The sequence below is a fragment of the Aulonocara sp. 'chitande type north' Nkhata Bay genome, linkage group LG23 (genome assembly GCF_057382095.1).
Source record: "Aulonocara sp. 'chitande type north' Nkhata Bay isolate Kocher_YH1m ecotype deep benthic linkage group LG23, A_spYH_male_GT1.1, whole genome shotgun sequence".
NCBI lineage: Eukaryota > Metazoa > Chordata > Actinopteri > Cichliformes > Cichlidae > Aulonocara > Aulonocara sp. 'chitande type north' Nkhata Bay.
Window position 1 is genome coordinate 2,643,764 of NC_141365.1, and position 13,162 is coordinate 2,656,925.

Consider the following 13,162-nt stretch of genomic DNA (forward strand, 5'->3'; position numbering starts at 1 on the left):
GACGAGAAGAGACGAGAAGAGAGGAGACGAGAAGAGACGAGACGAGAGGACACAAGAGGAGAGGAGACAAGAGGAGAGGAGAGGAGACGAGAGGAGAGGGGAGGAGACAAGAGGAGAGGAGACGAGAAGAGAGGAGAGGAGACGAGAGGACACAAGAGGAGAGGAGACAAGAGGAGACGAGAGGAGAGGGGAGGAGACAAGAGGAGAGGAGACGAGAGGAGACGAGAGGAGACGAGAAGAGAGGAGACGAGAAGAGACGAGACGAGAGGACACAAGAGGAGAGGAGACAAGAGGAGAGGAGAGGAGACGAGAGGAGAGGGGAGGAGACAAGAGGAGAGGAGACGAGAAGAGAGGAGAGGAGACAAGAGGAGACGAGAGGAGAGGAGAGGAGACGAGAAGAGAGGAGACGAGAAGAGAGGAGACGAGAAGAGACGAGAGGAGAGGAGACGAGAGGACACAAGAGGAGAGGAGACAAGAGGAGAGGAGAGGAGAGGAGACGAGAGGGGAGGAGACGAGAGGAGAGGAGACGAGAAGAGAGGAGAGGAGACAAGAGGAGACGAGAGGAGAGGAGAAGAGACGAGAAGAGAGGAGACGAGAAGAGACGAGACGAGAGGAGACGAGAGGACACAAGAGGAGAGGAGACGAGAAGAGAGGAGAGGAGACAAGAGGAGAGGAGAAGAGAGGAGACGAGAAGAGAGGAGACGAGAAGAGAGGAGACGAGAGGACACAAGAGGAGAGGAGAGGAGAGGAGAGGAGAGGAGAGGGGAGGAGACAAGAGGAGAGGAGACGAGAAGAGAGGAGAGGAGACAAGAGGAGACGAGAGGAGACGAGAAGAGAGGAGACGAGAGGAGACAAGAGGAGAGGAGACAAGAGGAGAGGAGAGGAGACGAGAGGGGAGGAGACAAGAGGAGAGGAGACGAGAAGAGAGGAGAGGAGAAGAGAAGAGAGGAGACGAGAGGAAATGAGAGGAGACAAGAGGAGAGGAGAGGAGACTTACTCTGCCTCGAGCTGCTCCCCCCTGATGACACGCAGTTTGCGGAGGAATGAGAGGGAGACCAGGGCGTAAGCTCTGCGGATGGTCAGGTAGCCTGTGATCTCTTCAATCTGACCCAAACTCGCCTCCAATTCGGCTGCTATGTTATCTATAAAGACGACAGTTCATCACATAAACAGCTACCAGCTGATGAGAGCAGACAGAGGTCAGGTACATACAGATAAAGGCTCAAAAAGTTTTAACAAAGGGGGGAAAGTCAAGAAACCCAAGTAATGGACAAGAAGGCGACACGGAGAGAGAAACAGGAAGTGGTACTCACTGCCTCCTCGAATCTTGATGATCATGTTGCCTTTAAGAATGGTGCACCCCCTCAAAGCCTGGGCCGACGTTACCGAGTCGATGGTCTTGTTTCCCACACACTCTTTAGGACACAAGCCCGCACACCGTGAGCAAGTCAGCCTACACAGAGAAACACACAACATCAAAATCCTAATGAACGAGCTTTGTGTGCGAGCCACGACTAGCTGAAGGTCAGGACTTCTGGAGACAACGTGGACGCTGCAGAGAAACGCCTTCGGTTAAAGCAAACAAAACTGTTTTCTGAGCGAAACACACAGAAAATGCCTCAAATGTTTCTGCGTGCAGTTATCAGAATTGGAATGAGGCAGGAATGCTCGGTGACATAGCGGAGCGCCGTGGGTCGGAGCCGGGGATGACATCGCAGTTTTTCTGAGGTCTATTCAGACTTTCTACATGGGCAGACATCCATCTGCTCTGTTATAGCTGCTGGTTCTTCTCCCTTTGTCCAAAGGAAATTAGAAAACAAACACGAGCCAACATTCAAGTGTCTAAAACTGCAGTTCCTCTCATGTCCACTTGAGGCTGGCTCCAAGAATGAGTCAATCCCCACAGACGTCCACGTTAAAGGCTAAAACGGAAATGTGGATTGATGACGAAATGGTTAAAATCTGTCAATATCAGTATTGACCTCCAACCGGTATATCGGTGTATTGGTGGGGCATACTTTATATAATCATATATATCTGTTTTTAATGGAAGTGACGGTGGTGAATCAAACAAGAAACCATCAAACATGCGCTCAATAAGCTGCTGCACTTATGTGAATCTCTATAATTCTCTCAAATGATTTAATAACCTCTAAAATAAAATGGTTTATTTAACAGGATTAATGTTCTGCCGCTAGTTTTAGTGCAAAAAATATCACAGAGAAAAGAAACAAGACTCGCGCGCCAGCTGCAGCTCTCAGAGCGATGTCCTCCCACTGCAAACGTGCTTTTGCACGTAATCATATGCACACGCACGCACGCGGCGATGAGGCCTTGATAGCGCCCTTCAAGAAAATCATTCACAAAAGGCCTGGCATGTGCAGCGAGTAGTCTGGTACGTGCTGCTCCATTCACAAATGAGCACTGTTTATTTTTTTGATGCGCTCTCAAATGAGCAGAATCCAGCTTTCATTTCCACCCTCGATGTCCCCACCCACCTGCTTTAGCCATACACGCTGCACACTGGCTGAAGGGCAAGGAAGCCTCCATGTATACTTCCCCATTTCCTATTTTGAGGGAATCGAGGATGTTCAGTTATAATGTTTTTCACGTTTGCTTAAAAAAGGTAGAGTGCATGTCAGCCGGGGCAGGGGATTGCTCTGGATCATTAGAAAAGATACCGATCACCAAACTCAGGCCCCGGGGACGTCTTTAAAGGAGCCCCTGTGCCCAGGAAGCAGCCAACAAAGGAAGCTGTTGTACTGCTATTCATAAGCTCACCCTGCTTTAATTCTGTGCAGCTCCTATTATATTCCCTCTGTGCAGGAAACACAAACGCACATACACGCAGTTATCCAAAATAAGCCCCCCACCCCTCCCAGACAGCCAGGCTGCGATGAAGACCCCATTTACCACAGTCACAGTGGCACGAAACACCCCACAGGTACTGCTTTTGCCATCTACGCTGACAGCTCCACGCTCGGCTCCTCGTGGTTTCCACCTTATCAAGCTCCTCATTTCTCGCACTCAGTGGACGAATCATTCTCTGTGACTTGTGAGTGAGTGGAAATACACTGTAATGAATTCTGCAGAACAACAGTGACTTTTAAGAAAAGCTCCAAGCATATTTTGTGTCTCTTTCTCCCACATGGAAAATTGTATATTCAGCTCCTCAGAAGTAACGCTCTAGTTGCAGCGTAGACAGAATGTTTTGGGTCGTTGTAGTGAAAAACACAGACACACAGGCGGCGTCCGACCGGAGCTCTTAAAGGGACAGCGTTGATCCGTCCGGCTGAACTCTGTGACTCGGACTCCCCGAACCGTCGAGAACAGAGGCTTTGGTTTGGAGCGAGCGTACGTGCACACACAGCGGTACTGCTGTCACATCCAGGAAAGAGGAAACTCTTTTTAGACTGGCAGAGGAGGATGAAGATGCAGTTATGAAGCGTTTCTTCACATTATCTTAATATAACATAATACACAGTATAATAACATGCACTGAACCACCAGCACTTTACATACCTCTGTAGAAATCATCCACATATCTCACTTACCTGCACTGCTGTATAATTCTGTGTAAATAATCATTCTGTACAATACGATCATTTTTAATTCTACTTAATTCTGCACTTCTGGATGGATGCAAACTGCATTTCGTTGCCTTGTACCTGTGACGTGTGCAATGACAATAAAGTTGAATTCTATTCTATTCTAATATCTACCTGGAAAAATGAAGTACAGGGCAGCTTCCATCATATCTAACACCTCTCATGTCGTTGTTGTTTTAGATGCGTGCTAACAGCGCTGCACATGCACACATGCACATATGCACACATGCACAATGCTGGAGGCACCAAAGGGAGGCAGGGTCTCCTACTCAGCAGTCTGTTAAGAGTCCCAGCAAAAACATGATGCAAACCGATGGGTGGGCCATGCTCACGTTGGACGGCGTGGGTGTGAAAGCAGTGGCGGACGGGGCGTGCTCGTGTCTGTCTGGGTGGAGCTGCTGCCAGATGATGACACATGTTCTCGTTATAACCAAAACAGGCTGTAATGTCGCAAAAATCAACAGATTCCCAATGACGACGTGGACATCGAGCCTCGTTCCAGGCCGTGGACGTCACCTGGCGACCAACCAATATTTCCATTTTGTGTAGTTCATTGGCACATAACAACCAAGGCATTCTTGACATGCCTGAAAGTATTGCCCAGGATTACGCATCGATGTGCAAGGACGCACAAAAAACAACAACATGCGCACATAAAGGCTGCCGTTCGGCCTCGGGGTGTGTGACTGAGATTTACAGCGATGCTCTTTTGCGTCTAAGCACGCGATATTCCCCGCAGGCTGGCGAGATGCATTTCTCTCTAAAGCGCGTGACGATTAAATGCTGTTACCTTTTCTGCTGTTTGTACTAAAAGCTTTAAAACGCCTTCGTTGGTATTGTTTATCTAATAAACACACAATATGACTCCGTCTTCTCTGTAACATCATGTCTGCACCTGGAAAAAGTAACCCGTCTGTACACTTTGCTGGTAATGAGCCAGAACCTTCTGCACGTATAAACACTAACGTGTGTTTGCGCACGTGCAAATATATAAACAATAAACGCACGCGCACAAACGCAGGTACGCCAGAAAAACACAAACACCATCAATCATTCAGCCACCTGTGGCTGCAGCGCACAACCTGCTGCTGTTAGAGCCAACGCTGCTTTTCCTGTCACACTCGCCACTTTTAGTCTTTCTCAACAGTCCTAACCATCTGTCTGCAAACTTCGCTCCACTTCTTCTTCACGCTAGGTGACGACCCTTTTTGCAATCAAGAAGTAAATAAGGACGATGGACTGTTTGTGCAAAGCTGTGTTCAAAGAAAAGAAATAATTAAGTCTGAAACGCGTCACTATCGATAGCGTCGGCCACAGACAGACTGCGGGAGGATTTCTCCGAGCTGCTGCTGAGACAAACGTGTTGCCCTCGCTGCCTCGGCTGTATGTGTGTGCACTGGAAGCATGTAAACACACGCTTTCTTCGAAACAAACGCACGTCCTCCGTGTTTAGCAACAGCTACGAGACAGGAGGTTCTTCTCTCCTTCACCCCCTTTACTACAAGTAGAAAGCTGAATATGCTGTGAGGTAAACAGGTTGGACGTCTGTTTATTAAAAGCTCTTGTCACATTTAAGACATCAATAAGACGAGGTTACACGTGCACTGTGGAAAACTGTAACCGGTGTTTCGACTTTGACTCTTCGCCTGTCTGACTTCAGTATATCTGGTTAACAGAGACGACTGAGCTGAGGCTCCAGATTTCTAACGTCGGTCACAGCGATGGCCGCCGCTCCCCGAGCCTGGATCTACCCGAGATTTCTTCTTCCTGTTCATAGGGTTGGGTTTTTTTTAAACGCTCCCCAATATCGTCGAGAGTTTGCTTTTAGCGCCGTGATTACCAAAGTGTGGGCTGCGGCCCCATGGTGAGCCACGGAGGTACTGCAGGTGGGACGCAGTCAAAACTGAAATTCACGTTAAAGACATACAATTATGTACAGCTACATGTATTTCTATACATTTATTAAAAGTGGTCATAGGAGGTGGTTAGTTTGTGATATTCCCCATTACTCTGACTTTAATTTTCTGCTCCTGTATTGAACTTGGTCTCCTGGCTGTATATGACCGTGGCACTGCTGTGTGGTTACTTTTCATTTTTTAGGGTCTTTATCTTCCAAAATAAAGAGTCTTAAGGGAGAGTTGTTGTGAATTAACATTTTTATATATGTATATATAAATAAATAAATAAAACTGACTCTTAAACCCTTTCTGAAATGCACACAGAGTGTTTTGCTAAATTTCACATGAAAACTGCAGGAGACGCGCTCACCAGCACAGACTGTTTAAACATCACTGGGAGCACAGGACCCTCATATGTGGTTTCCAGACGAATCAAAACTCTCAAGTGTTTTTTGCACGCAAAATAAAACCTCATTTAAGCAAATTAAAAACACATAATCTCCGTACTAAAAGTTTTATAAACTTCTCTGGACAGCGTTGTGCCTTCGCCGATGCAGCTGAGTAATCACCGAGAACAAAATGTGACGGAGGCCGTGCAAACAAACCGGGGACGTATTTGCAGCGGCTGAGATCAGAGGACTAATTTGCATATGAAATCATGTAGCTAATGCCTAAATGGAAACTGTGTCTTCAGCGCTGCGTGGTAACTTCTCCTGCAAATATTGCCTTTTCTTTATTTGATGAGCTGCTGAGTTTGTGACTCATCCTGCTCAGGTTTCCAGTGAAACAGTAACGCACGGTTACTAAGGACTGCACAAAGCGGGGCCAACAATCACATACAGGTTGCCCCATGCCTGCGTGTGCTTTGCTGTATTTATGCTCTTTGTCCCATTTCAGATTTGGTGAACACCTGAGCAGAAGACATTAAGAGGCAACACGAGGAGAAGCTGGAGCAGACGGGGACTTACCTGCATCGCTACATAACTTATCGAGTGTAACAAACAAATGTAAAGTTCCCTTCTGTGCAAATGTGTTTGGTGACCACAGAGTGGCGGTGGGATGACATTTACAACCATGTGACGACAGCTACCATCAGCGAGGTTTGTGCGTGCGTTTGTGTGTCAGCCAGACGTACGTAGTGGAATTTATACTGGAATATCCGGAAGGGCACTCTGGGATACAGGCTCCGCTGTGGATGACGTATTCATGGCAGCCCGAGTCCCGGTCCTGGTTTTGTTTCCGAGTCTGCTTACACTGGTTGTGGAGGTCCTGAGTATATGAACAAGTACAACAAGTGGGGGGAAAATGTAATTACACGAGTTTATTAATGAACTGGTGATTAACTGCAATTATTACCAACCTGACAGAAAGCAAAGCTGACACAGCGCCACCCTCTGAAGATATAGTATCCAGGAGGACATTTCTCTACGCAGGCGTTCCCGTGCTGGAGGTTCCTGCAGGCCACGCAGCTGCTGGCGTTACCCGGCTCAGAGCAGCTGCCCAGGCACTGGTCGTGGCAGCACTGGCCCTGGGGGGTGCAGGCACTGTGCTTACAGTTGTCCACGCACACTAAAGGAGACGAGCAGAAAGGAGGAAGAGGCGGTTAAATGTGAGCTCATACATATTCTCCTCATACGCGTTTTATCCCGCTTCCCCCGCCGGCGTCACCGTTCGGACAGCTTCTGTGACGAGCTCAAACACAAGGCTGCGCTGACAGCTGCTCACTGCTGCTCCTTTTAGCATCTCACAGCTCACCAAACATCACAGCGAAATGGCCACCAAGCTGTGGTTCGCACTGATCTGAGAGCAGCGAGTGAACCGCGTGCATTTTGGGTGTTTATATCCACACGTGAACTATAAACAGGTGTGTATGTAGTTGGCCTTTTGTTATTGCTGCGGTCGCTCAAAGAGAAAACGGGAGCGTGCGCAGCCATGAGGAAGAACACAAGATGGAAAACGTCTGACCTCCACACAAAGGTCAAAAAACCCAAAACACGAGGACTTCCTTGTTCGCTCGCTGGTATTTGCACCACTGACTTTGTCATCTCATACCTGAGAGAAGCTACAAAGGCTCGTCTGCTCTTCAGGCACGCACATCCCAGTGTTCACTGCAAGTGGATACTGGGATACTGGGAGGGGTTGAAGGAGCAGAGGGGGGTGTGTTTGTATGTGACGTGGACTGAACTGACTAACATGTTATTAGTAAGTATGCGCTTTACGTACTTCATGGACACATGACTGCACAAATCAAACCAGCTCAGGCTGGAAAACTGTACGACTTCACCTGAGCAGTTTACGCCCGAGGGTCAGCAGCAGCCCACGTTGCCAAGGAAACCGGCTTAATTGCTGAAAGGCTGAACACTATGTGACACGGGCTCACGCCAGAGTTTTTGGACCTATTGGGAAAGAGCCTAAGAGTCAGCTGTGATCAGATTAGCAGTCCGGTCTGACCCGCTGACTGTAGTAGTCTCTGACCACAGACTCATTAGATCTCACGTTACACCGACCACCAACCTTTTTATCATCGGCGCCCACAGCGCCGATAAACTGCCCTCAGCTGTGCAGTGGAGAAGTGATAACTGAAGGCTGGAAGTTGGTCTTCATAGTAAAATATTGGCAATAAAAGAAGATTGAACTGATCAGTGTTTTAAGCCTGAAAGTTCAGCAGGTGTTAGAGAAGGTGGTAAAAACACTGTTTCAGAGAGTTCCCCTTAATTCAGAGCCTGTTCAGTAAAACACGTCTCGACCGGACGAGCCCTTCGGTCATCTCACCGTGTCCCCGGCGGGTTCAGCTCATTTTCATGTTCCTCTGTCCTGCTTTAGTCTGGAGGATGAGGGCTCCGTGTCCGTTAACCCACGTGACGTGTGCTTGTATAGCGTGTGCGATGTCTGAATTGATCGCGTGAGCCGAGCTGCGATCGCTCTTCTAGCAGCGAAGAACTGAAGGGGAAACATTATTCAGGTGTCACGCTGATGAACAGCCTAAAAAGGTGCCAGGGGGGCAATGTTTGCAGCTTTTGTGGGATGCAGCCTCTGTTGAGGACAACTCTTGCTGCCAAGGTTACATCCAGGGCCCCCACCTTCCCACCCCAGCATGCCTCCTTTTGCACGAGAGGGCGGCCCATTGTGCTGCCTGAGTAAAAGCGGAGGGGACAGACAGGGTTGTGGCTAGGGGTGAGGATGGGGTGGGGTAACGAGGTTAAAGAAAGGAACAATAATGAAGGGAGCAGCCGGGGGAAAAACCCCGGAGAGGGAGAATGACTAATGCAGGGAAAAACACCATCTCCGTCCTCTGGGGTAGTTCATGCGGAGGTCGCTCCTCTACATCTTCTTTACTAAGTACCGTTAAGACGCCGCTGCTGCGCACAACCGAGAAGAATGCACAGCTCCTCCCCCGCCCTCACCCTCCACTCCGCCGCATAATGGTGAAGGGGAGGGCCGATCCAGATCCATGCCGGGGAATCGCTCCAGCCCTCTGGATCCACCCTAAGCTTTAGCCAATGTGCTAGCTGGCTGGGGGAGGCACCCACTGAATGGTCTCTTCCATGTTGGAGGGGAGAGACTCCCAGGGTTAACCCTGGCCGTGCTGGGACAGGTGGGAAGGAGCAGATGCAGCTAAGAAGCCAACACGCCAGGGAAGACCGGCTGCCGAGGGGGGGGGGCGAAGCTAAAGGCTCGATCCGTTTACCCAAAGCCAGAAACAGAGGCTCATTTTTTTCAATCAAATCCACGAGACGACAAAATGTCTGTTATTCTTCACAGAAGCAGCGTGCAGTTTGCACATGTGCAGCACAAACACACCACTGCAGCAGGACCGTGTCTGCTCACACTAACGCGGGTTAGCTACTATGCCAAACACGCTCGCTCACTCATCCCCTCCTACTCCACTGTCCTCTCCATCCCAGTCTCACCCTGCCCTGCACCACTATCTACCGCTCTATCTGCCTGCCTGCCTTTCTAGGCCACTCTGCCCCTCCCACTTTCATTCATACAGCGCCTTGTTTTGTTTTCATGCTGGCTGGCTGGGTGGGGAAGGGGAGGGGGAGGCACGGACGAAGGGATGATTTCGCTGGCACAACAAGACGAGGAGGCAGCATCCTGGAGAGGTTCTCTCTCATTAAGCCAAACACAAACACACGTAAAACCTCACTGTGTCATTGAATCATTTGCCCGCCTCCTCCTTACGCATGCACACAGTTCCAGTAAAGGTGTTTAAACGCGAGGCGTGATCAAAGGTGTGCTACGTTTACCTTTCATTTGGCCACGGCCGTAAAAGCCCCGGCTGCTCGATCCTCGGGGGAGAACGCGGGAGAAAGCCGGGCAGCCAATAGCGTGCAGCCACACACGCAACACTTCCTGCTCATAACACTTAAAACCTCCCCTTTAATTGGCCGCGGTGTCTACAGGCAAAGAGCTGGGAACAATAACAAACAGGTTTTTACCCCAGAGCTGCTCACTCAGGACACGCACGCTCTTACTCATCCACACACAGTTTACTATATTTGGCCACGGTGGGAGTCCTGAGCTCCAAAAGCACTGCTATAAATGCTTCGAGTGATCTGATGTAAGATATTTGTCCTGAGGGACTGGAGGGAGGGGAACGGGTGTAAACAAAAACACGCTGATTGCTGGGAGGGACCAGAGTGACACCGGCGTCGTCAAGAAGCACGAAAGCCACGCCGCCGTTCACGGAAATGCAACACAGGCTACGGAAAGAGCAGAGGGGGGGAAGACAGGAGGTGGAGAGGAAGACAGAAAACAGCTGACGTGAGGAAGCAGAAGGTGGAGGAGAGGAGAGTCGGGCTCTGACGAACACCAACGTCCGATCTTTTCTAACCCTTTATGCTTCGAGCCGATATTCCCCCACAGGTCACACACACACCAATCACGCCGTCTCTCCTGTCAACAATCAGTCTAGTGGCTGAAGTCCGAATGAGCGACTGCAGAATCGAGGCTGAACACCAGTGTTTGAACAAGCCCGTCTGTTCTCTACTCATTTTACCTCAAACGAAGAAGAACAAAGTCTTAAATCCTTGTGAAGCACCACAGCAGGTTTGTTACAAAAACAACCATCCGTGGCATAAAACAACAAAACTTTATTCGTTTTTAATCTGCCAGAAAAACGTACGCCGTCCAGCACTTTTTATTTGGTGAGCTGTTGCCAAAGAAACGAGACTAACTTCACAGTGCAGCGAACCAGAGGAAGAGCTGCAAACAACGTTATTCAAACGAGCTCTCAGGAACTGATCGCCGTTTCCTGAGAAGCGCTCCGTGTATCACTTCTAATAAGTAAATACTGAGACAGCAGAGAGGAAAAACAAACTGCAGGCAGCGTATCGCCACCACAGCTCCTCCCTTTCCATCGGCGTTATTTTTATAATCCCGTGGATCCATCACCGAGTCAGTGACCGTGTGACGCTCACACACTGGAGCCCAGATCCAACATGTTTGGACATCTAAATGAAACCGGGTGGTTTACCGAGCCACGGGGTCTGACTTTAGCATCAGGTGTGGGGTTGGGTGGTGCAGCGGTGAGCAGGGTCACCTTACAGCGGGAAGATTTTGGCTGTGAACCTGCTGCTGACCTGGAGGCTTTTTGGGACGATGGACTGTTTGTGCCAAGCTGCGTTCAAAGAAACGCTCACGACCTTTATCTATAACAAGAAACCTGATACAAAAGTGACACGAAGAACAAAGGGCAACATGTGTGCTGGCAAAATGAAACGAGGCTGGGTCACCGAGGGTGGAAGTGGCTGGAAGAGCAGGGCCTGGTTCATCTCGGACACACACGAGTTCAGCCTTCGCTTTAGGTCAAACCTTAGAAAACAGAACACACACAGGCTGTAGTGTCATTACGGCCTGTGTGCTTTGTTTTTTATCAGGGTATATACCTCACAGCGCACTATTCTCTCCTATCGCACGCTCCTGCCACATATCTGACATGCCCGTCTCAACATGTCGACTCTTTCCACTTCCATAAACAGAAGCGTTCTGCCGGTCTCCCCAAACGAGTGTCAAGAAGCAAGGCCCGAATATCTGCACCTCCTTCTCTGATAGCCCGTCATCATGACCCTGCAGCACCCCAATGGCCGAACAAGCACACGCGTGCTTTATTGTACAGCCGTGCAGCTATAGCGCTCCTTCTACAGCTGGGATTCAGTGCTACAAAGTTTAATCGAAGCGTCCATCGATCGCAATGAAAGGAAACTGAGTCTGTGAGAACGGAGAAACCTTTTCCACACATGGCCAGACTTACTGTTTTTCCTTATCTCTTGTGATCTCCAGCTCGGCCTGCTGCAGCTGAAGCTCTCCTTAACGTGAGGCTAATTCATTTTCACGAACGCAGACACGAAGATAAACAGTTTGAAAAGGGGGGAATGTGGTTTAATGAGCGCGGTTTCGCTCCCCGCTTTGTCTGTCTGTTCATCGATTTCCTCGTCTGTGTCTTCCTGTGCGCCGGCCAGCCCTGCTGGCCCGTCCTGTTACCATGGAGACGAGTCCAGACATAGACCGTCTGCAGTAATTAGCTGCATGCTCCCAACAGGCATTTTCTTAGATTCCCCTCTGGCTGTGTTCGTGTCCTGTCTTTCACGGTAACGCCTCACCTTCCCGTCATCTCTCTGCCCCGTAAAGATTTACAACCACTTTGACCTTTTCCACTCGGCTTCTTCTTCTTTCTTTCCCCCCCTCTTGACCCTCCTCGGCACCTTCCTTTCCCTCGGTCCCACCCCACCGTAGTGCGTCTCGTCGCAGGTGATAAATCACCCCGCCGAGAAAACCCCAGTCACCGGATCTCACTGCAGATGCTCAGGGTGGAACTGAACTCACACTCACACACTCTCTGCAACTTTCTGATGCTCGTGTCGTTACCGACCTCCGAACCTACTGATCCCTGTTAACCCTTATCCTGCGACGAGCCACGTCTCCTTGCTCCCCCCTCCTCTGTGACGCAGCTTTAATTTGTCGCACTGCCACCAGCTCGAGCTTTTCTGACATTAGACGCAAACATGAAATACACCCGCAAATAAAAACAAGCCGGGAACACACACACACACGCACACACAGAGTGGTAGACAAAACAGTCAGACATCACTGAGATCAACATAAACTCACACACACAGAAGTCTTGCAGGATTTGCTGACTGGGTAGTTTGGTGGGAAGGTGATGGAGAGACACGGCGGACAAAACATTCATCTAGACAGTGAGACACCTGCATCACAGACCTCAGGATTTTCCTTAACCCAGAGGACTACTCGCATCCACACACACACACACACACACACACACACACACACACAGCCTTTAACAGTTTACGATGAATCGATCGTGAAAGCGACCGACGAGGAGGAAATAATCCCACAGGCCCAAACTCTGCCGTCAGACGGAGGAACCTGAACACCTGCAGCTCCTGTTTGTCTGAAGCTTACATGTAAAACACTCTGCAGACGGTGACTCGACACCTTTGCCCGGCGCTGCTCGGTGCCGTTTTATGGACCGTAGCTGTTCTTGGATAAATACCCGTCCACATCGGGTTAATTTAATCGGCGGTGCTGCGCCGTGGCCCGCTCATGACTAAGGTGTTTTTTAAAGCATTCTCCTTCTGCCTCAGCCGCCCATTATCTCCTCACATTAGACACAGAGAAAGTCAAAGACAC

The 13,162-nt window shown here is 49.5% G+C and overlaps 1 protein-coding gene across 3 annotated transcripts in view; it reads right to left on the reverse strand.

Moving 5' to 3' along the window:
• The window catches only part of insrb (insulin receptor b), a 73,877-nt gene that overhangs the window by 16,422 nt on the left and 44,293 nt on the right, over positions 1 to 13,162 (reverse strand). For all 3 annotated transcript variants that reach the window (XM_086282560.1, XM_086282561.1, XM_086282562.1), the window contains 4 exons: positions 6,867 to 7,075; positions 6,642 to 6,775; positions 1,314 to 1,453; positions 998 to 1,142 (listed from right to left, as the gene is read on the reverse strand). In XM_086282560.1, coding sequence (XP_086138686.1) covers positions 998 to 1,142; positions 1,314 to 1,453; positions 6,642 to 6,775; positions 6,867 to 7,075 — 628 coding nt within the window. The remainder of the gene's footprint in view (positions 1 to 997; positions 1,143 to 1,313; positions 1,454 to 6,641; positions 6,776 to 6,866; positions 7,076 to 13,162) is intronic.